The 24,957-nt window shown below is 43.1% G+C and overlaps 1 protein-coding gene across 1 annotated transcript; it reads right to left on the bottom strand.

Moving 5' to 3' along the window:
- Positions 1-12,503: 12,503 nt before the first annotated feature.
- Positions 12,504-15,235, bottom strand: LOC121601042. The gene is made up of 2 exons (XM_041929834.1): positions 14,965-15,235; positions 12,504-13,458 (listed from the first exon to the last, which is right to left on the bottom strand). The coding sequence occupies exons 1-2, from the start codon at positions 14,994-14,996 to the stop codon at positions 12,504-12,506; spliced, it is 987 nt and encodes a 328-aa protein (XP_041785768.1). The 5' UTR covers positions 14,997-15,235.
- Positions 15,236-24,957: the final 9,722 nt, after the last annotated feature.

Below are 24,957 nucleotides of genomic sequence, written 5' to 3' on the forward strand. Positions count from 1 at the left end.
ATGTGTTGCTGTTTGCTTCCTCCATAGCTTCTTCTATTTCTTCCTCATCATTTGTTACTTCTCGCCATGGCATTCTCGCTCTCCTTATGTGTTGCTCTTCGCTTCCCCCTTTATTTCATTCCCCTCTCTCTGAATTAACAGAGCCTCTCGCTCGTCGCAACCTGTTTCTCGCTACCTCGCACCCCGTTTGCCATAGAAATAATTCCCCATTGTTATATGGGGTACCTGCCTACGCTATGAGTGAACAAAATACTATTCACTGCGTTCTTGTTTGTTGCCATCAAGCTCTACGCAAAATAAGTGGCCGAGCGAGTCTTGGAGATCGAAAGGATTCTTTGAGTTCGCTAGAAGGTCTCGAGAAGAAAAACCCTAGCGCGCTCGCATGTCAATTTGTCTTTGTTTTCTTCTCCATCTGAGAATCATAAGTGTGGCCGTTTAGGGCCAAGCTACTAGCGATGGATAAATTTGAAAAACACCGGAATCGCTGCCGAATTACTCCACAATAATCGCAAGTTGTGAAAGGTAGATGCAATCTCGGTAATGTTTGGTGTCATCTGTTGTAGCCGACCAGGACTGTCCGGTTGCGTTAGTCGGTAACTTGAGCCGTCGTATTCGTCGGAACTATCCAAAGCCGATTCTAAACAGCTCGTGACGGCTGCGGATGGCTTCGGACGGTTCCAGGCGAATGCGTCGATGGGCTAAGGTAGTCATTCAAACTTTCCGATTTTACGTACAAACGGCCGTAAATACAAACGGTACCATTGCGCAAAAAGTTTTTTGATTGATTCAAATGATCATCAGCGAAGACCTACCGGCTTTTTAATAAGAGCGGCATGTATGAAAATTGAGCAAGCTATAGCAAGCGCAAATATTCTTGCTCTTCGTATGTGTGGCTCTTCTCTTATCCCCTAAGCTACACTCTCTCCATGTGTAGTCACGCTCCATGTTTTCCCAAATAGCCAGCTCGTACTTTATAGCTGATTTAGGGCTGTTTAACGAAAAATCGTTCCGATGTCGTACTTTGTGGCTGATTAAGAGATACACGGTACTTTGCGGAACTATGGAGCTTTTTAACAGGCACATGGTACTCTTTGGAACTTTGCGGCTGATTAGCACTATGTGTAGGGTTCATGATAGAACTTTAAGGCTTGTTAAGAGTGTGTATCGAACTTGGTGGAACTTTATAGCTTTTTAATGCATGACATCGGTACAAGGTGGGTGTAGTAGCGTGTCCGCTGCTGTCGGTCGTCGTACATGAATCATCTTGTCAGTCGTGTCTTCGTGCGTCTCGTCTGTGTGTGTGTCTCGGGGTTCGACAACCCAATTCACAATTCCATAAGGTCAATGTAACGCCAAAGGTGTATATATAAAGTAATATGCTACAATCCCCCCCTTTTTATAAATATTTATTTGTGTATAATCATAATGTGGAAATTCCATATTGCCCTTTATTTGTCCTTTAGGTGTAACATTTATAACGGTAAATGTATCATAGTGAAAAAAGCTAATATGATATGTAGTCACGATGTCTTACTGGAGGTTGGACCACCCGTTTGGAGGAACCAGGCTCTGATAGCGTCTTAGGCGAATTGCTACTCGGACCAAGGATGTTATCAACGTGTCTCTATCTCTTACTTCCGGGTCCTCCTGAAAAGATGACAATAACGGTAATTTGCCCTTGATCCGTCGACCAAACATGATTTCTCCCGGAGATTTTCCCGTAGTCGGATGCTTGGTTGAATGGTATGTTAGTAGGTACTGATATAGTTCCCGACGCCAGTCTCGTCCAAGTTCTTGGGATATACGCAACCGTTTTAGAATTGATCGATTTTGACATTCGACCTCTCCGTTCGATTGAGGCCAATAGGGAATGGTATTCATGAGTTTAATACCATTCGCCTCACAAAACTCCTTCCATTCCGTACATTCTTTGCTAAGTTGTGGCGCGTTGTCAGCTTTCAGTGCAATTGGAATGCCGTACCGACTAAACATTCTTGAAAGTTCTTTTATAACATCGCTGGTAGTTGTGGTTTCCATTTCACACACTTCCATGAATCGGCTGTAGCAATTGATTACTACTAGGAGATGTTATCCTTCTGGGAGAGGACCGAGAAAATCTAAGGCAATTGTGTGCCAAGGAGAAACAGATAATTTATTTCGTTGTAAGGGTTCCGGAGGTGCTGGTGCCCCTACAAGTGTACAGCCTCGGCAATTCTTAACAAATTGTTCCACCTGTCCATCCATCTTTGGCCACCAAACATGAGATCTTAGATGATTTTTCATCATAGTGATGCCTGCGTGTCCCTCATGGCCCGTTTTCAGCACATTATCCCTTAAAGTTAATGGTACGACAATCCGATCTCCTCTAAGAAGAACTCCTCCTAGTTCACATAATTCATTGGCAATCACACGGTACTCGATAGGTAGCTCTTGTGTTTTTCCCGTGTTCAATAACGTTAATACTTCTTGAATTTCTACGTCTTGTCTACTTTCTGTTTCTATATCACGCCAGTTCAACGCTGAAGAATTTGCCGCATGAGTAGCCACTTCTCTTACGAATATTTCTTCTGATGGATCGAATGGTATCGCATTTTGTACTGGAAGCCGAGATAATGCATCAGCTACATTATCTTTCCCTGACATAAACACGATCCTATAGTCGAATGCTTGTAAACGCAATACCCATCTTTCTATGCGCGCACACGGTTTTGATCTTTTCGAGAAGAGGTAGTTTAATGCCTTACAATCCGTGAATATGTCAAATTCTTTTCCTAGTAAATAATATTGGAAACGTTCAACGCCCCAAACAATACCTAGTGCTTCCTTTTCAGTCTGGCAGTAACGATGTTCTGTGTCCGTTAATGCTTTGGAAGCGAAGCTGATAACACGATGTTTGTCACTATTATCGAACTGAATAAGGATAGCGCCCAATCCATGCGGACTAGCGTCGGTCATTATGGCAGTTCGGTCCTCGACTTTATAAAATCCCAAGTTATCAATATTCCCCATTGCTTTCTTTATGGCATTGAATACTTTTGCGTGTTCTTCTGTCCATCCAAATCTGGTGTCCTTATGTAGCAATCACCGTAAGGGTTCATCGAGGGTGGCTAGCATCGGTACGAACTTATTCATGTAATTTGCCAACCCAAGAAAACTACGAACTTCTGTTTCACATCGCGGTTCACGGAACAATAGAATAGTTTCAATTTTGTTTCTTGATGGCATAATTCCCTCTTGATTAAGACTGTGTCCTAAAAATTCTATCTCCGATACTCGCAATTGGCATTTCTCCCAGTTCAATTCTATTCCACGGTTTTTTAATCGACTAAGAACCTGCATATGATAGAAAAGACCCATTTATTCAATAAATTTGTTACATTCAATTCAATTCAAACATTCCAATACCTTATTCAACCGTTCATCATGCTCCTGCAAATTTTGACCTTCAATTAGCACGTCATCGAGTTACCAAATTGTTCCTTCGCAACCAGATAGAGTCTCATCCATCGCCTTTTGAAATAACTCTGGAGCAGTCCCCAAACCGAACGGCAGCCGCTTGAAACGGTACAACCCTCGTCGGGTTATGAAAGTTGTCTCGCGAATCCTCGTCTAATTCGATCTGAAGAAATGCTTCTTTAATATCAAGTTTACTCCTCAGCTGTCCGCGTCCTAATTTCGCCAAAAAATCGTCCACCGGTACCGGCATTGGATGATGTTCCCTTAATACCGCTTCATTGACTCTTCTGAGGTCAAGACACAAACGAGGCTCTCCGTTTGACTTTCCCACTACGACCAATGGCGAAACCCATGTCGTCGGGCCTGTCTTTATCTCGATTATATCCCTTTTTAACAATCCATCTAACTTCCGATCTAATGACTCCTCCAAAGGTATCGGAATTCGTCGCATTGGCTGATAGACCGAGATGATCTGTGGATTCATCTTGATTTTTGCTGTTATGCCCTTCATTTTTGGAAACGGATCTACTTGCACTCTGTTTATGTCTAGCCCGACTTTCAAAATACCTAGTTGCTTAGCCGTCTTGTCACCCAGTAAGCAACGTTGTCCTTTTTCTACCACAAAAAAACTCCGCTTGAATGCGTTGGCCCCCTACAGCAACCTCCGCAAAAGTGCCTAATATTGTGAGTGGTTTTTTGCTTCCGTATGCCCTCAAGATCTTCGAACTTCCTTTCGTTGATGAAACTACCGCTATGTTCCGATTTTTTAATTCCTCCCACATTTCACTAGGAATTAAATTGGCATCAGCGCCTGAATCGACCATCATTTCAAGAGAAACTCCTCCAAGCATACAATATATTACGTTTGACTCATTCCCTGAATAGAATGCATAATACACTTTCGAACTATGTGTTTCCTCCTCAGTTTTCGGTTGTTTTGTCTCTGATGATTCGTCAATTGCTCTTATTTGACGTTTAGTCGGACCCTTCTCCATAAACTTTCGGCAAATTTGTTCAAAATGACCAAGTTTCTTACAATTTCTACATTCCTTCCCGCGAGCAGGGCAATTGAAAGATGCCGCAAAGTGTCCTACACGTCCGCAATTGAAACAAGCCTTTTCATTACGCCTGTTTTCAACTTGTCTGGATCCTTTGTATTCCGCTCTGAGATTTCCTTTTCTTCCGCCGTGCTCGATTTTAAACACTTTTTCAGATGATGGTCCAGCTGCCATTTCAGCTATTTGATTATCTATGCTCTCTTGCGCAACTCCCATGTCTTCGATTTCCGAAAACTTCATATTTTTCTGCAAAATTTTCCGTCGGACTTCATTGGAAGAACATCCTTGAACTACTGCATCTGTTAAGTATATGTCCCGCAGTGTTGAGGCTACTTTTTTACTGTACTTGTCAAATCCACACTGAGATGCCTGTTGTTTTAAACGAATCAAATATTCCGCAAAACGTTCACCTGGTTTTTGTTTCATCATTCGCAGGTTGCGTCTCTCCGTTGTAGCTTGATACTGCGGTCCGAAAAACTCATCCAGTTTTTCAACTGCCTGGTCATACCAGCGCGGTTCCAACATAACCAAAGACACATGATCATGATCTTTTAAATTCTTAAACACTCTCTGTAGTGCCGGTCCTCCGAGATGTAGTAGTTTTGCTTTTTTCTCCGTTTGGTTCGTTACGTTGTACGCTGCAAAGTAGCATTCCAACGCTTCCTTCCAAATTTTTCATTCTGTTGCGAGTTTAGCAGTTTCGATTTTATCGCACAGGAACATTGGTACTGGTCGCATTTCTTGCATCTACAAGAACAAAAACAAATAAAAACACAAAATTAAATAAATCTTGTGTTCATCAACCAGAAACTTAGTTACTGGTGTCCAGATCAGTCTTAACATCATCTGTTAAATTAATCTGCAACCACAAATATCTTTCCTCTTCTCGAGTGCTACCAACTCTAATCATTCTATAACCCACATATTCCTAAGATTCTATCCATCGTCTCTGTATTTCCTGAGAAAACTTCCCGAACATTCCCGAAATTACCGTAGCATGGAGAAATTTACTATCAATTTGTAACACTGGGAATAGCTTTTTTTTTTTTTTTAGCTCCTTGCGCCTGTAATCAACATGGAGAATTCTTATACAATTCTCGCACCTATGCTGGAGAAATGCATTCATTTCTGACAACCTCCTTTTTTCATGGAGAATTCTCTTACAATTCACGCATTTTTCTAAAGAAATCCATTGATTTCCGCCAACCTCCGTTTTCAAACCATGGAGAATTCTCTTACAATTCTCGCTCTTGTCCTGGAGAAATCCAATGATTTCCGCTAACCTCCTTTGCACAAACATGGAGAATTCTGAACCAATTCTCGCACTACTTGTGGAGAAATCCATTGATTTCCGCCAACCTCCTTTGAGCAACCCTGGAGAATTCTAATTCAATTCTCGCACATTTCCTGGAAAACTATTAGTTTTCGCCACTTCATGTGGTAAAAATGACGCTTTACCTAATGATGCTGCTCATTTAACTTTTCACAATAGAATAATCCATATTATTCCAACCTTTCCACGATGGGTTCGATGACATTTTGTGTGTCAGCGAAAACGACGCTTCACATAACCACACTTTTTTCCCGCTTATTGTTCCAAACTTGTCCATTACGATTACAGCTTCATTATACACTATTTCACGTATAAAACTCTTAACTTTATTCACTTTAGGAGAAAATTATATATTCCTCACCTTTTTCCTTGTTTTCTGCGTTAAATTCCAAAATCCTCGTCGCCAGATTGTAGTAGCGTGTCCGCTGCTGTCGGTCGTCGTACATGAATCATCTTGTCAGTCGTGTCTTCGTGCGTCTGGTCTGTGTGTGTGTCTCGGGGTTCGACGACCCAATTAACAATTCCATAAGGTCAATGTAACGCCAAAGGTGTATATATAAAGTAATATGCTACAGTGGGTCTTATCAAAGTGTCAAAGACGGACGCCGGCAATAATCTCATTGCTGCTGCACAAGTTAGATTCGTTAATTGAAGAATGAATATTGAGTGAAGTGATTGTGAATTATCTGTAAATTGTGTAAAATTTTGTGTAATTCATCAATACAAAAGTTTTAAAAATATACATATGTGTTTAAACGAAACAAATCTTGTTGTTTATTTCATCGATGACGCTTGCTTGAAAATAAAACACAAAGAAAAATAATCCCTGGCATCGTGGCATAAGGAAGCTGCTTAGGCGCTGTTTGAAAGACCCACATAGAACTTTGATGCTGTTATCTACTGAAAAAGGCGAATTAGAGCAGCGATCTTTAGCGTGCCAAATTGAGCTGCTTAAGCAATTCTGGCTATTTGGGTTATATCACTCTTTCTCTTTCTTTGTCACCGCTCATTATACCATCCTCGCTCTCCGTATGTGTTGCTGTTTGCTTCCTCCATAGCTTCTCATCCGCGTTTTGGCAACACCTCTTACTTTCTTCTATTTCTTCCTCATCCTTTGTTACTCCTAGCCATGGCATTCTCGCTCTCTTTATGTGTTGCTCTTCGCTTCCCCCTTTATTTCATTCCTCTCTCTGAATTAATAGAGGCGACCCTACGGACAAAGAGCGGGTAATTTTTATCATGGTGTGCGTAAAAACCTAGAGTTAAGCCGATGGAAGATTTTCTAGGCTTAAAAAAGGGGGCGGGAACGGGTACCACGGTTCTCTCCCGCTCCCATGTAAAATACACGGTGCGCTCTCTCAATGCTCGCGAGCATCCTTTCGTGTGCTTGTGTTAGTTTCTTTCGTGTTGCGCTGTGTGCGTTTCTTTCGTTCAGCGATCGCTCACACTCGCTGCGTATTTTTTTGTTATCTAAAGCTAAACAAAAACGTAAACACGCGTAGATTTTTTTTTCATCACTTTATTGAAACATTTACATTTTAACTTTACACGATTTCACACATTTACGTAAGTTGATACACAATATTTGACTAAAATAAAATTGATCGCTCCATCGGTGCAAACGTTAAAATGGCCGAATATCTGCGTAGATCCTTTTGTACACGTTGATTACTGTAAAAAAGGTACGAAATGAAGCTGCGCGATGTACATAACATGCATTACGAATCATTCGCGCAGCTTCATTTCAATTCGCACAACACTTGAACACTTGAACACTTTACAAAATCATAACATCAATCGTCCAGGACTTAGGCTGACGCACGTGCGGCTGCTCGCTGCCGATCCTTGAGCTGTACTGACGATTTAGTGTGGTAGCAAGAACGAGAGCACACAGAGGAACTTTCGGTGCAGCAGTACAAGCGAGACACCGACATCAGCACAGCGCTTTGAGCAGATCAAACTGAGCGAGCTGGCCGAAAATGAACGCACACATTTCCACATGTGTAACTGTGTTAGTGCCAAAACTGTGTCGAAACCAAAACGCGCTCTCGCCTCCGTGTATTTCACACCGATTCTCCGCTTAACTCTAGGTTTTTACACACACCATGATAAAATATTCCGCTCGTTGTCCGTTGTCGTGATCGATGGACATTTTTCTTAAATTTTATCAATTTTTTTTTTTTACTTTTATCAACTTTTTCTTTATTTCTTCGCTTTAAACCTCCCCACAACCTTACTTCAATTGATCAACCACAAGACTCACGTCCGTCTTCCCCGACTTCCTTTACTTTCCCGTTTCGCCCGGCCTGTCTTGCGCTTGAAGCTCTTTCGCCCTTTCAAGCAAATTGCTTGATTAAATATTTTCTTGCAAGGGTAATTCAATTTTTTTGTTTTGAATATTATTATTAACCGTTCCTATCAGTATTACTCCTTCTCATTCAACTGATTTATTAGTTCATCGCCTGCTTCCTTTTTTTATTATTATTATTTTTTTTTTATTTTTATTTTTTTTTATTATTATTACTTCCCTGTCCTATCTCAATCCCTACATCCTACGTCACCTCTACTCTTAATCAACAAATATGGTACATTAGTGTATTTTTGAATCTTTCCGGTATGCGAATGTCTCTCTTAGGTCTAGATTCTACCTTGTTTCTATTATCGGTAACTTGTTGTGAAACAGACATTGGTAGCGTTGTAAAACAATCTTCCTCTGTTACTCCCTGATCCTCGACTGAAGAGTTATCACTAATATTTGGAACGCGCTTGACATCTCGGACATTTCTAGTTAGCTTATTCCGGACCCGTCTACGATAACAACCTTGGCGCCTTCTCTCGTTAATACCGTGTACCTTTCGTTGGATAAGGTAGGATCGGTTTTTGTTCTTGAGAAGTAACTGTTAAAACTATGTCGCCGGTTGCGATGTCATTTTCTTTTGCTCCTCGATGTTTGTCTGCGTACTGTTTACTTATTAGTTTTGATAAGTTGTCATTTTCCCGTACCTCGTCTCTATCCGGTTCGTACTTGGACCTCCACAAGCAAGGGAAGGTGCCTCGATACCGCCATCCCACTAGCAGTTCAAAGGGTGTTATTCCCAAACGCGAGTGATGTTTTCGTGTGTTATGAGTATGGACGTACTCGTCCAATGCTATTCTCCAGTTCCTTCCTTCTGCTTTTGCTGCTGCTACCGCCTTAATGACACCTTGGTTCTGTCGTTCTACCGCTCCGTTCGACTGTGCGCTTAGGGGTATTGATTTTCTAACCCTAACCCCTTTAGCTTCCCAATATTGAATAAATTCCGAACTCTGAAAAGGAGGCCCATTATCGCTTTGGACAATTAAAGGCAACCCCCATATTGAAAAGACTTTAGATAGGGCTGCGTTGGTACTCTTAGCATTTGTCAGTCTCATTTCTGACACGTGCAAATAACGAGAATACGTATCTACGATCAGCAGAAACTCCCCCGATCCAAAACCCTGTAGGGATAGGAAATCGATCTGTAAAATCTCCCACGGTCCGTTAGGTAATTCTCTACATGATAAGGGTATAGGTGGGTTCCTTTTCGAGACTACGATACAGGTCTCGCAATTACTCACGTAATCCGCTGCTCCCTCGACATATTCGGCCACCAAAAGAATTCTCGCAGTATCTTCTTTGTAGCCCCACAACCGACGTGACCTCGATGGGCCGCTTCTAGTGCTCTAGCACGAAGATTTGTAGGTAGTACTATAAGGTCGCCCTTGAAAACGATAGGTCCTAATGTTTCGAGGTTTTTGCTTTCTGCCTCATATCGCCGGAGGGATTTTATCCACTTCCCGTTTTGAATTGCCGTTCTAACAGCTAGCAGTTCTTCGTCTGATTCGGATGATGTTTGTATATCTGTCCATGAGATATTCATATCGCCAGCGTCCAGTGCATATAGCAAATGTTTTTCGTTATCTTCATCGAACGCGTCGTCTGTTTGAGACTTACCGATCAATCGTGAAAGTGCGTCGGCAACGTTCAAATCTCCGGGTATTCTAGCTACATTAAATTGATATGGAAGAAGACGAAGAGCCCATGCTTCTGCCCTTGTAATCGCTCTTTTACCCGTACGTTGGCAGCTGCCGAATATAAACTCATTAGCCTCAGAGTCTGTTCTAATTGTGAAGAATTTGTTTATCAAGTAATAGGTAAACCTTTCTACACTCCATACTATTGCCAAAGCTTCTTTCTGCGTATGAGGGTATCTTTTTTCTGATGATGTGAGTGATTTGGAAGCGCAAGCTATTATACGTGGTGTTTTTGCGTCGTTAAATTGTACGAGTACTGCGCCGAGTCCTGTTGGGGACGCGTCAACATAAAGTTCTGTGGTATCCTTTTCATCAAAATATCCAAGTCTATTAATTGCGTTAAGAGCTTCCCTAGTCAGAAATTGAAATTCATTTTCTTCTTCCCTCGTCCAGTAAAAAGTCTCTGATCTGGCAAGAGTTCTTAGTCTCTCTGTTTTTTCGGCTCTTTTAGGGATGAAACGTTCTGCAAAATTCATTAGCCCTAAGAAACTTTTGACTTCGGATAAGCATTCCGGTCTACGAAAGTTCTCGATGGCTTTTCTCTTGTCGTCCTCTACTCTCCATCCGTCACCAGATAAGTTGAATCCCAGAAATTTAACGGACCTTGCACCAAATATACATTTGTTGTCGTTTAAACGGACATTATGTTCGCGCAATCTTAAAAGGGCTGAATCTAAGTGTCGATCGTGTTCTTTCTTAGTAGAGCCAAACACTAGAATGTCGTCTAAGTAATTAAGGACTCCTGGGCAGTCAGCCAGGACGACGGTTTGTAAAAGTTCCTGGAAGATATCTGGTGAGTTGCATAATCCAAACGGCAATCTTTTGAAACGGTAAGTACCGTTACCAGCGAAGAAATTCGTTAGATGACGACAAGATTCGTGGAGCTCAACGTGGAAAAAGGCACTAGTCAAATCTATGGTCGAAAACCATGATGCCCGTTTAGTTTTGATAGTATCGCTTCCAACGTTGGCATTCTGAACGGCGATCTTACGATACATTTATTTGGTCCTCGAAGATCAACGACTAGTCGGATGTCGTTTTTACCCTTCGGTACTACCAGGAGTGACGAGCAAAAAGACTTGTCCATTTGTTCATTTACGCGTTCTATAATCCCGGAGGATAAGAGATCCTCTAAACGCTTTTCTGTTTCGTTTCTGAAAGCGATGGTATATTGGTAAAAACGTTTCGAGATGGTGGTAAACTTCGATCGTATGAGAGAACTACAGGAGCAACGTTGAATTTTGGAAACTCTCCCGACATTGATATCGTCAGTATTTCTCCCGGTAACAACCGATTATAGATTTCTGATGCGCAACATTTTACTGGCACGTTCAAGCCCAATTGCAGCACGCTATATCTAATTGCTGTACTTCTACTAAGTAAAGGCTTTGCTTTTGCAATAACATAGAATTTTTCTAAAGATCTTGGGCGTTCTTCAGATATGTAGAGCTCGGCTATGAAGGAAGCAACACAGGAATTTCCTTCTGTACCCCGTAAGCTTTCAATGTCCGATCGGTTCCATCTTTTATATTGTATATCGGGTTCGTTCTAGGGTCACTTGCTCTTAACTCTTCATAAATATCCTCAGCTACTGTGTTCACGTCCGCTCCGGAGTCAATCATGAAATTCACAGGGACGCCTGCGACATATCCGACAATAAAGCCTTCGTTGTCGATTCCCTTCTCGACTGAGCACAACTGGTCATTATTTATAGCGGTTGTCTGTTCAGGGGACTTTGTTAACTGTAAATAGCTGTCTTTACTCGCCACTTTCATCATATCCTGGAAGTACATTAAAATTCAGTATGTCTGGTTTATGTATATACGTGTGTACATATAAGCGCCCACCCGCACATATATACGTGTACGCCGTATACCCATACCCATGTCCGTACATACGCATGTACCTGTATAAAATATTCCTGCAAATAGAATATAATAACTATCCGTACTCTAATTTAGTATCGTTCCATTCCGGTATCTCGTCCCGGACTAATAATAGGTAAGTTAGGTGTAACATGTTAAATATAGTTGTAGCTTGTGGAATATATTTTAACAAGAAACTGTAAGTACTATCGCTGTATTAATATTATTTATTTTATTTTTATTTATTTATTTTTTTTTTTTACCTAATTCGTCAGTTGCAAACCATAAAAAAATTTTAAGGCGTTAATTCTTGGAATTCTCTTTTGTGAACAATTTAGAAGCGTGAATAAATTTTAGAATGTGAGTGAATAGAAAAATCATAGAATTCAGTATAGGAATATATAATTTGATCGAGCGGTCAGATAAGATCAGATGATTGTATATCACTTACGATCTCTTTATCACTGGTTGTTTCGGGCGTGTTATTGCTGTCCATAATTGCCGCGATCTTCCGGGTCTTAATTGCTGGTGATCCTGCTTCTTCTTCCTCTGCGCGACGTTTGGTTTTATCCTGAATCCCCTGACGGCATGCACGTTCGATGTGCCCTACGGTGTGGCAGTTGCGACATCTTTTGCTGATGGCGTGGCAGTTCTCAGAAGAATGATAGTTGCTAGTGCATCTTCCACATTGTTCGCGACGACCTCCGGAAGGTCTATTTGATGAAAACCGCGATGGTGTTAGTCTAGATGTTCCTCTTCCGCTTTGCATGCCCCATATTTCTGATGGTACAGTGAGTTACCGCGATGGAATCCTCCCATACGAGGCCCATTGTTATGGTAAGAGCTGTTGGACACGGCGGCCACTAGTGCTGATGTTTGGACTTGTGAGTTTTGCTGGTGGGTCCTTGCGAAATTTATATCGTTCATTTGTTCCATTTCGCATTCTCGCACTTTGTCCAAAAGATCTGTTATTGATCCACGTTTCCTTAGAACTTTTATTCCTGTCTTACGGACTCTTGGATTAGTAGCATGTGCTTGGATCACGTCGACTACTGTTTCTATCAATTGGTTTTCTTTGTAATTGCAGAGCTTTGCTAGGTCAATTATTTTCTTTACGTATGTTAAATCGGACTCGCCGTCATTCTGATTCATAGAGCGTAATTTTTGTCGCTGTAGGAAAACGTAATCGTGTGAGCTATAGTATTTATGCAACCTTTCCATTGCATTAGTATACGGGAATAAATTTGCATCGCTCGATGAATCATTCGGTGATGTAGCTTCCAGAGTATCTAATAAGGAATAACCTGCTTTCATTTTGAAAGCATTCATTTTCATGTTTTCGTTAAAAATGCCTGCGAATTTCATTGCTGCTTCGAGCTGTTCCTTCCATCGTTCGAAGGATTTTTTATCCACTTCCTCTCCTTCCTTGGGAGTACAAGTGGAAACTTGTAACGAGGCGAATGACATCGACGTAAGCATCGAAAGTTCGTTAGTAGACTGTACTGGTGTTTGGATCATTGTCGAGGACCCGTATGGTTCGGGGTCAAACGGTTGATTTTCCGAAGGTTCTTCTATCCAGGTGTTATGCCGGATCTTTTTACGAGTTTCCTTAAGTTCTTTCTCCAAGAGGGCATTCTTGTTTTTTTCTGCTAATAAAGCCTCCGTTAATGCATCAATGTTGGCCTGTGTCATGCTATGATAAAATATTAACAAAACGCGAAAATAATACCGCCATAAATAAATTAACTATGAAGACAAACCAAAATATAGTTCTGTTAAGTATTATGGAATGCTGATAGAGGTGCTGAGACCGTATCGTTCGCGTCAGAAGTTAATACTAGAAGTACACAGCCTGTTCGTAAGGTGCGAGTTTACGCGTTCCCGAGACGTACGGTTGAGTATTAAGTATGATATTTAAATGGGGGTAATTTGTGATGCATAAAGTATTTTTTATTATTATTATTTTTTTTAAACTTAAATTATTTTTGGGTACATATCCGTGAAAAGAGATAAAACTATTTGTTGTTTGTAATTTGATTTAAAATTATACTATTTATCTCGGGTTCACGTGTCTCGGAAACAAGATGTGTCTATGTCATGCATTTTGTTTGTTTTTTTTTTTTAATATATATTTTTCGGAAAATTCCTCTCAGGGAAACAGTGTCCTCTCAGGGATACATGGTTGATTTTTCTGGAAATTCCTCTCAGGGAAACAGTGTCCTCTCAGGGATACATGGTTAATTTTTCAAGAAATTCCTCTCAGGGAAGTACCGTCCTCTCAGGGAGCTGGCTGTATTCTTGAATTTCGATATTGCCAAATCACTCAGGATTTGCTAGTCTAGGTATTGTTTTTTTTTTTTGATAAGCGTATTATTGCTTGCATATGCACATGAGTATGTACATGCACACAAGTGCCCGGTGCGCACAGGTACGCGCGTATATATTACACAGTTATCATATGTATTACTTTAAGCTATTAAAATTAATATATTTTTGTTTAAAAAAACCGATGTAAATAACTAATAGTAAGACAATGTGAAAAAAAACGTCTATTATAAAGAAGATGTTACGTTGTACAACTTTTTCTGTTTTAAAATTTGAACCCTCCATTTTATTTACGTGATCGTGTGGTTTTTTTTTTTTTTTTTTTTTTTTTACCGGGACACACATATACATACACACGTGCACACGCACAGACACACACGCGCGGGCTTCGTACTATGTTATAATTCTATAAGTATGTCTTCGAAATTACAGTTCCTTCTCTAAAAAATAATAGAAAACAGTTGCGCAATTTTCGAAAAGAAAAATCGCGACTTATTATTTCTCTGCACTGGAAACTACACGTCGCCATATTGTAACACTTTCTTTCCGCCTTTACTTCGGCAAAGACGTACTTGTACATACATGTATATGTATATAATATCGTCGTATATCGTATATATCGACGCTCACACACGAGTATATTTTTAATCCGTAATATCTTATTTATGATCATTAAAGAATTTTAAAGTGTTAACTAAAATCGTACGGGGTCTTTATATAAAAAAAGTATTGTGGATGAAAACTGTACAATATTTTATCCGCTTGACAGGGCACCGCCATTTTCTGTGTCGCGTGCGTCGTATTTTTTATGACGATCTTCACTTGAATTCAACGCGCTACATTCTTGTCGAGACCTTCTTTACTCACAACTCACCGACTTGCGCCATTGTCGTGATCGATGGACATTTTTCTTAAATTTTATCAATTTTTTTTTTTACTTTTATCAACTTTTTCTTTATTTCTTCGCTTTAAACCTCCCCACAACCTTACTTCAATTGATCAACCACAAGACTGACGTCCGTCTTCCCCGACTTCCTTTACTTTCCCGTTTCGCCCGGCCTGTCTTGCGCTTGAAGCTCTTTCGCCCTTTCAAGCAAATTGCTTGATTAAATATTTTCTTGCAAGGGTAATTCAATTTTTTTGTTTTGAATATTATTATTAACCGTTCCTATCAGTATTACTCCTTCTCATTCAACTGATTTATTAGTTCATCGCCTGCTTCCTTTTTTTTTATTATTATTTTTTTTTTATTTTTATTTTTTTTTTTATTATTATTACTTCCCTGTCCTATCTCAATCCCTACATCCGTGTCCCCGAGATACACGGTAAATGGGGACCGAAAACGACCGCAAAATACCGCGTATCTCGAATTTCCGCGTAAGTCGAATCTCGTGATTTCCAGCCAAAATATCACTAATTTTCGTGCAATTTTGCAAGTAGGGAGTGGTTTTTGCCACCAAATTAATCATTTGATATGTTTCTACTGAATTGAACAATTTTAAACATTTTTAAATAGTATTTTACATTCGTTCAATACGGAAATTATTTGGTATTTCACCAAGGTGGATTAAAAATATCAGGTAGTGGATAAGGGTCTTTGGGGGGTCGCCATAGTTGAGGGACTTTACGTCATTTTAAAACCCGTAACCATTGGTTTCCGCACACAAAGCTTAGCAAATAGAACAGATTTCTTTGTTATTATGTGCATTTTTGTGTGTCTATTGATTTTATCGAAAAAATGAGATATATTAACAAAAGATTTGATGATTTGTTTATGCACGAAATTTAAAATCATGTAAGTAAGAGTTCTAATCTCACGTAAATTGTCCATGCGGTTCGTAGTTAATGAGGGATTAATGTGAAAATTAAAAAAAAATGACTTCTTAGTTTTTATCATAAAAAAATGTCGAAAAACACATTGAATTATAGAATAAATTCGCGGAGAACACTAAATAACACATATTAATCGATGTTTTAATGTTAAATAAGAACTTGCAAAGTCCAAAATATTTTTTTAAAGAATATTTAATCGAAAAAATGGGGTAGATAAACTATATGAACAAATTTAATAAATTGAAACAAAGTTTGAATCCTCAGGACTTTACGTTAAGTGGCGAATTGTCAAAATGCACTAGAGTCCACCACCTGATATCTTTAAATCCACCTTGGTATTTCCCAATGGATGTGTCAAATCAGTACAATTTGCTCAAAGAACTATCAAATTTGGGAAACCGCGTATCTCCGAATCCGCGTATAAGAGGTACCGTGTATCTCGGGGACCGCCTATAACTGACTATTGGAATAAAGATATTAATCTGAACACATCGCAGTCTGGTTACTAAATATATAACAATTGGCGACGAGGATAGTTGAAACTAAAAGCAAGAATGTCTCTCGAAAATCAGAACATTCAATTAGAGATTTTAAAGGCTCTGCAGAAGCTATCTTTTATGTTTGAACTATTTACACCTTTATTACACATATTAAATGATACAAAACACAATACAATGATGTATGGGGCCGCGCGCACAAGCCGCACCGTGAGCCCTACCGGGAGCCTTGCTCGACCGGTAGCCTGTTACACACTCCTGCGTTAGGTGCGCTCTGCACACACTTAGCGCGCATCGCTAAGTGCGGCGTATTAGTGTGCGTGAGCGCAGTGTCGATTCCTGGATGTCGACCAGCAGCAGCGCAACTGCTACGGCGAATCCAGGGCTCGGCACGTCTATCCACAACATCTCCCCCTTTTAATAACCGAAGGGTCGAACCGACGCGGGTGATATTCCACAACGGAATACCAGCGTGGTGACACCCTTCGACCGATGGTACGTAGTGGGGCCCGTGATGCTGCTGCGCTCATGTTCCCGGGCGGCGGCGATGATGCCGCGTTCGCGTTCCTCGGGTTGCGGCTGTTGTTCTGGAGCGGCGGCGATGAAGCCGCGTTCGCTGTCCTCGGGTCGCGTCTGCGATGATGACCTGTTGTCCCGGGGCGGCGGCGATGATGCCGCGTTCGCTTTCCTCGGGAGCGTCTGCTATGGTGCACCGTTGTCCCGGGCGGCGGCGATGATGCCGCGTTCGCGTCCTCGGATTGTAGCGTCGCTGCTACGCCTGCCGGGAGGTGAGGGTGGTGCCGCGATGAAACCTTGCACCGGCAGGGCCATGACCGGCGACAGCAATGGCCGGCCACAGCGATGGCGTCTCTGGCTGGACGTGCTGGGTTTGCTGCAGGTGAGGCGGAATGTGTCGTCGCCTATGATGCGAGGCTGCTGCGTTGCAGCCGAGGCGACTTACGTGTCGCCGTTGGTGATGCGGGGCTCGAGCCGCGGCGGGAATGCGACCTCGCCGATGACGTGCTGCCGTGCTGCAGTCAAGGCAACCTGCGGGTTGCCGATGATGAGGCGGACTCGAGCCTTGGCGGGATTGCGACCTCGCCGATGATGTGCTGAGGTGCGGCAGCCGAAGCAACTTGCGCGTTGCTGTTGGTGATGCGGGGCTCGAGCTGCGGCGGGATTGCTGCTTCACCGATGACGTGCTGCAGGGCTCGAGCCGCGGCGGGAATGCGACCTCGCCGATGACGTGCTGCGGTGCTGCAGCCGAAGCAACTTGCGCGTTGCTGTTGGTGTTGCTGGGCTCGAGCTGCGGCGGGATAGCTGCTTCGCCGATGACGTGCTGCAGGGCTCGAGCCGGGGCGGAATGTGCCGTCGCCCTTGATATGCGGCTGCAGTGGGTGGTGTGTAGCCGGCTGCCCATTGCAGTGGTCGCCAGTGATGGGACAGCAGCCGGGGCCACGGTGTCTGCGGTGGCGGCGGCCCGATGTTCCGCGGTATCCAAAGGCACAGGGAACCGTGCCATCGCGATGGCCGCTGCACTGACGCTGCAGAAAGGCCAGACGAAACGCGATGGCTGCCGCGGGTTCTGTAGGATCCTCCTTGCGCAAGAGGATCCCATCCTCGTCGCCACTTTTATGTTTGAACTATTTACACCTTTATTACACATATTAAATGATACAAAACACAATACAATGATGTATGGGGCCGCGCGCACAAGCCGCACCGTGAGCCCTACCGGGAGCCTTGCTCGACCGGTAGCCTGTTACACACTCCTGCGTTAGGTGCGCTCTGCACACACTTAGCGCGCATCGCTAAGTGCGGCGTATTAGTGTGCGTGAGCGCAGTGTCGATTCCTGGATGTCGACCAGCAGCAGCGCAACTGCTACGGCGAATCCAGGGCTCGGCACGTCTATCCACAACACTATCAGAAACATGAATGGGTACAAATAATACGGAACGATTCGTGGCAATGAACATGACCGAGTTTACCTTCGATCCAGAGAACGGAGGAACTTTTCAAAGATGGTTTCGACGTTATGAAGATTTGTTCGAGTCGGATGCCAAAGATCTCGAAGATGTCGCTAAAGTCAGGCTTTTACTGAGGAAGTTGGATGCACAAGCACACAACCAGTACACCAATTACATCCTCCCGTAACTTCCGAAGGAGCTAACTTTCAAGGAAACTGTGCAAACATTATCGAACATTTTCGGTTCGCAGAGTTCACTTTTAGCAGACATTACCGTTATTTTCAGTTCGTCAAAACCGAAGCAGATGACATTATTAGTTACGCGGCGAAAGTGAACCGGGCTTGTGAAGATTCAGAATTCCACAACATGAAGGCTGACGATTTCAAGTGTTTAGTATTTATTTGTGGATTGAAAGGTCAAACCTACGCAGACATACGAGCCAGACTACTCTCTCGCATTGATGCCGAAACTGCAGATGCGCCCATTACACTGCAAAATTTGGTTAATGACTTCCAAAAACTCGTCAATTTGAAAGCATATACCTCCATAGTTGAGCAACAGCCAAGCTCATCTACAACGGTAAACGCTCTACATGAGAAGACAGAACTGTTGGAAGGGAGAATAGCAGGACACTTGCGCAGTCGTATTTAAGTGTTTGTTTATTGTACGAAACACATTGGCGGAATGAATCACTTACACATATTTACAATGTTGGTGAAATGTTTCCCTGCCCAAGCGACAATTCACATATGCGTTATATTTGAGGGGTAGGAAATTGCCTACTTTCAACACTCCTCCTCAATTAATAGCCCTCAAATTACCTCTCATCAATCCTAAACGAATCGCGAACATGTTGTGCTTTACCGTTCCTAATGGCTTAGTTAGTACATCCGCATTCATGCTATCAGTAGGGCAGTATTATTATTATTATTTATTTAATCTTCAACGGGCCGTATGGCCCAATTAAGATGTAACAGTCCAATAAAAAAATACATAGCAAAAACAAGATTTGCGTCGCAATTCACTGCGGCCACGGCAAAAGCCGGAGACGTTCCTTGAAGCACTGAGTTGAGATGTCGAAGTCGAAGCAATCCGAGACAGTGTTGAAGACAGTCGACATGCGGAACATAGGGTTAGACCGACCAGCCGTAGGGGTTGAGCGAGCCGTAGAGTTTCTCTAGACCTAAGTGTTCGGGAGGGTGCATAGATATCGACTCGATGCAACAAAGGCGATGAGTCGATAGAGCCATTTAGCAATCCAGCGATGAAAGAGCACTGTGCATTGCGTCTTCTAACCAAAAAAGGTTCAAGGCCTAGAAGACGGCACCGCGCAGCATACGGAGGAAGATTGTTGCGATCCTGCCAGGGAAGTAGGCGTAAGGCATATCGCGTGAGCTTACGTTGAATCGCCTCAAGTCGAGCAATTGAAGAAGCGGTAGTTGGGCTCCAGACTACGCACGAATATTCCAGAACCAAACGAACGATACAGCTGTAGACAGCTTTGATGCACATGGGGTTGCGGAATTCATTAGTTGTCCGGATAACCACGCCAAGTAATTGATTTCCTCTGGCTACAACGTCAATGATATGCTGTTTAAAGTTCAAACTAGAGTCAAGCAGAACGCCCAGGTCTTTGGCATGATTCTGTCGATTAACTGCAGAGCCGTCCATGAAGTAGGTCCCAGTCACTGGGCTCCTGCATCGACTAAAAGACACACAGTAGCATTTCTCGATGCAGATAGTCAGTCCATTACGCTTGCACCACGAACAGAAAATTTCGATGCAGACTTGCAGGAATGTACAATCACTTGTGTTGTGAATAGGCGCAAAATTTTTTGCGTCGTCGGCAAACAGACTGATACTGTCGGGAGATAAAGCGAGGGTAATATCGTTGATAAACAATATGAAGAGAAGCGGGCCAATATTGCTTCCTTGCGGCACACCCGAGCTGCTGACTATTTCTTTGGACATGTGCTTATCAATTTTCACGATGTATGTGCGATTAATTAGGTAAGACTTAAGCCACTGTACGAGCGAGCTGGAAACTCCTAGCTTATCGAGTTCAGCGAGAAGAATTGCGTGCGGAAGAGAGTCGAATGCTGCTTTCAGATCTCTATAAATTGCATCGACTTGAGCTCCGGCATCAATTTGACTAGTGCAATAGGCTACAAATTCAACTAGGTTCGTGGTAGTCGACTTTTTTGGCACGAATTCATGTTGATATGGGCTTAGGTAGCTGCGGCATGCATGTAGCAGATTTTTGTATATCACTAGTTCGAAAACCTTGGCAATGGCACTCAAAGATGTAATACCCCGGTAGTTGATGGCATCTGTCCTGTCGCCCTTTTTGTAAAAAGGAACCATCCAAGATTTCTTCCATGTTTTGGGAAAGTAGCCATTGGCTAGCGATGCATTGAACAATTTTGCAAGGATAGGTGCTACTGTCGTTTGACAGCGTTTCAGCACGGTATAAGGAATTCCGTCGGGTCCATGAGCGAAGGAAGGCTTTAGTTGCATTAGGGCTGATAAAACGATCTCACTGTCGATGAAAGGAGTGCTCATGTTAACTGCGCCAGCCGGAGTGTTGACGAGAGCAGCATCAATGGTATCGGTATCATTCATGGCCGGTGAAAAGCAATCTGCGAAGCGATCCGCGAAGAGATTGCGCATTTCATTAGTGGTGGCACTTGTTGCTCCTTTGTACGTAATGGATTTCGGTGTATGCGTGGATTTTGTTTTGCTGTTGTAGAAGCGCCAAAACGAGTCAGGCCACCTGCAGAGGTTACGTTGAATTTTACTCAAACATCTGCCACATCGAAACCTGTTATAGCTGCAGTATAAATAGTGCGTGTCAAAGTAGACCGAGCGAGATCTTTGGCAGCGGCGCGTTTGGTAGTGACGATAAGCAGCTCCTTTTACACGTTTGAGTCGTTTGAGTGTGCGGTCCGCCCAGGGGGGGTTAGGATAGGACGCTGAACTGGGACGCATACAACAAAGGCTTGCAGCATGAAGGACGAGAATGAACATACTGCTTCGTCAAGTGAAACAAAATTGGAACAATGAAAGCTATTGTTAAACATTGATATCATGTCGTTCAGTTTCACGTAGTCAGCTTTAGCAAAGTTATAACGATAAAATGCGGTTGTCGTCGAGTTGTGTCGAGTCGTCGAATTGCGTCGGGTCGACGAGTTAATACGTATATTGAAGTCAAACGCCGGATGGTAGGAGTCAAGAGGTACAAGCGGAACAACACTTGGAAAGACAGGCGTACACAATTTAGCTGCAGCATTGTTAGCGTAGAGCAGGTCAAGCATGCGTCCGTGCGAATTATTGATGTGATTAAGTTGCACTAATCCGTTAAATTTAAATCCATCCACAAAGGTGTTGTTGGCCAGCGTGCGCGCAGTTGGTTCATAGTGCGTGATTGATGAGTATGCTGGCGAGGACGAAGGATCAGCCGTGGACCAGCTTATGCTAGGCTGATTGAAATCGCCAATAACAAACATCAGATCCGAAGGCTTCAGTGTGAGAGTGAAGCCGCTGATACAATCATGTAGAGAGCGAAGAGTCGATATATCGGAGCTAAGCTGCGGTGGAATGTATACTACCATGACGTACAGATGTGCGTTATTGCAGGTGACGCGCACACAAATATACTCGAGAGAACGATCACGGGAAGGTAATTCTATCGACTCGTATGCGTTAGAAACGGCTAGCAAAACACCACCACCGCGAGAGCTAGAGCCGCTGAGAGAGCGATCACAGCGGTAAACAAAAAAGTTGTTGTTGAAGAGAAGAGCAGATGGAATGTTGTCAACAAGCCAAGTTTCCGTGAGGGCGATGAGGTCGAAGTCAGCCTCCGATACAGCTAGGTGAAATTCTTTTGTTTTAGTACGCAAACCTCTAACATTTTGATAATAGCAGCTTAAATACTCAGCGGTAGCGTTGTCATTGTGGTGGTTGGATAAAGCGGGTATACGGTAAGTCAATTGAGCTGCGTTGTCAGAGTATGAGGCTTGGCGTGTTTGTTGCGTGCAATGAGCGGAACTTCGTCTAGTTGAGAAAAAAGCGATCGATTGTAGACTGGTGCAGGTGCGGAGATGAAGCGCGGTGGTTTTGCGGCGGTCCAGAAACAAGTGTTGAGTTGGGTGCTTCCAAGGTATCATTCACCGGGGGGTGACACTGTTGTGATGATGTTGTTTCAGGACCAGGTGGAGTAGACGTGCGTGCTGCTAAACGGTGAGTCGTTGTTGGTGTGCGTGTGGTGTAGCGGTGATCAGTACTAGTAGCTGGTGTGCGTGTTGTAAAGCGGTTTCGGGTGGCTATAGGAGATGAGGTTTGGTGGTCGTGTTGACGGGATGGAAAAAAACTCACGTACACCGATACCGACGGGCCAAGTGGATGGTGTGAGTGCCGCATCTCGAAGGATAGCCGGGACTCTCACTTTGAATGAAAGCCAATTAATGCTGTCATGCTGTATCTCAACTTAATATCGCCTCGCTGGCAAAGATCCCGTATGAAATGACGTTTTGTCTCGATATGTTTGGAACGCTTGCTGGATTTCTCCGACTGAGCAAATGAAAGACAAGCCTGATTGTCTCCATTCACTATTGTTGCGCTATGCTGAACTTCCCCCAAATCGCTAAGGAGTCTACGCAACCACAGTACCTCCTGGCAGGTCTCGTCCAACGCAACGTACTCAGCCTCCATCGTAGAAACGTAACGTTGCTCTGCTTACGGCTAGCCCAGGACACTGCTCCTCCTGAGAAGTACACCACGTAACCGATTGTTGATTTCCGTGATGAAGAGTCGCCTGCCCAAACCGCATCGGAAAACGCGATCAAGTCACCGCAGTCGGTTACACCATGCTCTCCACCCATCTTCAGCTTCCAATCTTTAGTATCCTTGAGATACCTTACCGCACGCTTGGCTGCCGTCCAGTCCTTTTCCGTTGGGGCACTAACCTTTCTACCTAGTACAGTAGCCGTTGCCATTATGTCGGGTCGCGCACAAACAGCTATGTAGAGTATTGCTCCAACAACGGATCAATACTTGGTGTTGTCTTCCAACAGCTTGGTGTCAGCTGTGTCCTTCAGGAAACCCTGGTCCATTGGTGTCTTTGATGTCTTCGCCTCAACAAGCCCCACGGTGTTAACTAGCTTGTTAATGTAGTTGTTTAGCCCGATGCTGTATACACCATCTTCTTTTCGAATTTCCAATCCTAAAACGAATTTTACATGACAAAAGATTAGCTATCTCGAAATGCCTTCGTAAATGTTAATAAACGCCAGCTATGATTTTCTCGCTCTTACAACCCACGAGAATGTCATCGACGTAGACGATGAGATACACCGTCTCACCACTCCTGTTCGCCGTATACAAGCATGGATCGGCCGAACTCGCTATGAACCCCAGCTTTCCAAGCACCTTCGACAGCTTCTCGTTCCAACACCGAGTCGATTGTTTCAGTCCGTAAATGCTCTTCCGCAGGCGACACACCAACTCCTCCTTTCCTGGAACCTCGTACCCTTGTGGCTGACGCATGTAGATCTCCTCATCGATATCACCGTAGAGATAGGCAGTACGTACGTCGAAGTGTTGAAGAAATAAATTCTTCTTTCCCGCCAGGGCCAACAGTGTTCGAAGAGTACTGTATTTTGTGACCGAAGCATAAACCTCGTCGTAGTCTTCACCGTATCGTTGATTATAGCCTTGTGCTACGATCCGTGCTTTATATCTAACGATCTCGTCTGACTCTTTCCGCTTTTGTTTGAAGACCCACTTGCTACCAAATGCACGTTTTCCCTACGGAAGTGGAACCTATTCCCAACTCTGGTTTTGCATGTGAGACTGCATCTCACTCTCCATCGCTTGCTTCCAAGATGTTCGATCTACGCTCGAAATCGCTTCCTTGTAGCTAGAAGGCTCTCCTGCCCTTTCGATCACAACCCCCACTACGTAGTCGTCCAACCTACTAGGAGGTTTACCACGATTCACTCTACCAGTCCGTTTAACTGTATCTGTAGCTTCCAGCATCTGATCATCTCTGTCTTCATGTGAAAATACGAGTGGAACCTCGTTATTATCGACATCGAAAAACTCGACATTTTCGCTTTTGTCATCAGCAAATACGAGTGGACTATCTTCCGTATTGTTACCCTTTGATGGACTCGACATGAAATATTCTACATCGTTTTCTTTGGAATCATCATTCCATTCCTGTTCTTGCGACAGTTCTGTTACTTTACTCTGCTTCTTTACGGGACTATTACAATGGGTAGACATCATACTATCTTCCAAAAATATTACGTCCCGGCTAATCGTGATCTTGTTGGTCTCAGTGATAGCGAAACGGTAACCTTTATGATCTGGCGAGTACCCTTTGAAAATTAGTTTTCAAGCCTTACTGTCAAACTTTCCTCTATTGACGTTAGGAATGTGTACGTATGCTGGACAACCATACACTGTAAGGTGACCTATTTCCGGCTTCCGACCAAACCACAGCTCATAGGAAGTAGTACTTACAGATTGTGATGGTAATCTGTTTTGCAGGTATACAGCCGTTAGAG

This window comes from Anopheles merus, unplaced genomic scaffold (genome assembly GCF_017562075.2).
Source record: "Anopheles merus strain MAF unplaced genomic scaffold, AmerM5.1 LNR4000020, whole genome shotgun sequence".
Taxonomy (NCBI): Eukaryota; Metazoa; Arthropoda; class Insecta; order Diptera; family Culicidae; genus Anopheles; species Anopheles merus.

Coding starts and splice junctions, on each gene's coding strand:
- LOC121601042 (XM_041929834.1), bottom strand. CDS start 14,996: ATGTCCATCGATCACGACAATGGCGCAAGTCG. Junction 13,459..14,964: donor CACGACAATGGCGCAAGTCG/GTGAGTTGTGAG, acceptor ATTTTATCATAG/CATGACACAGGCCAACATTG.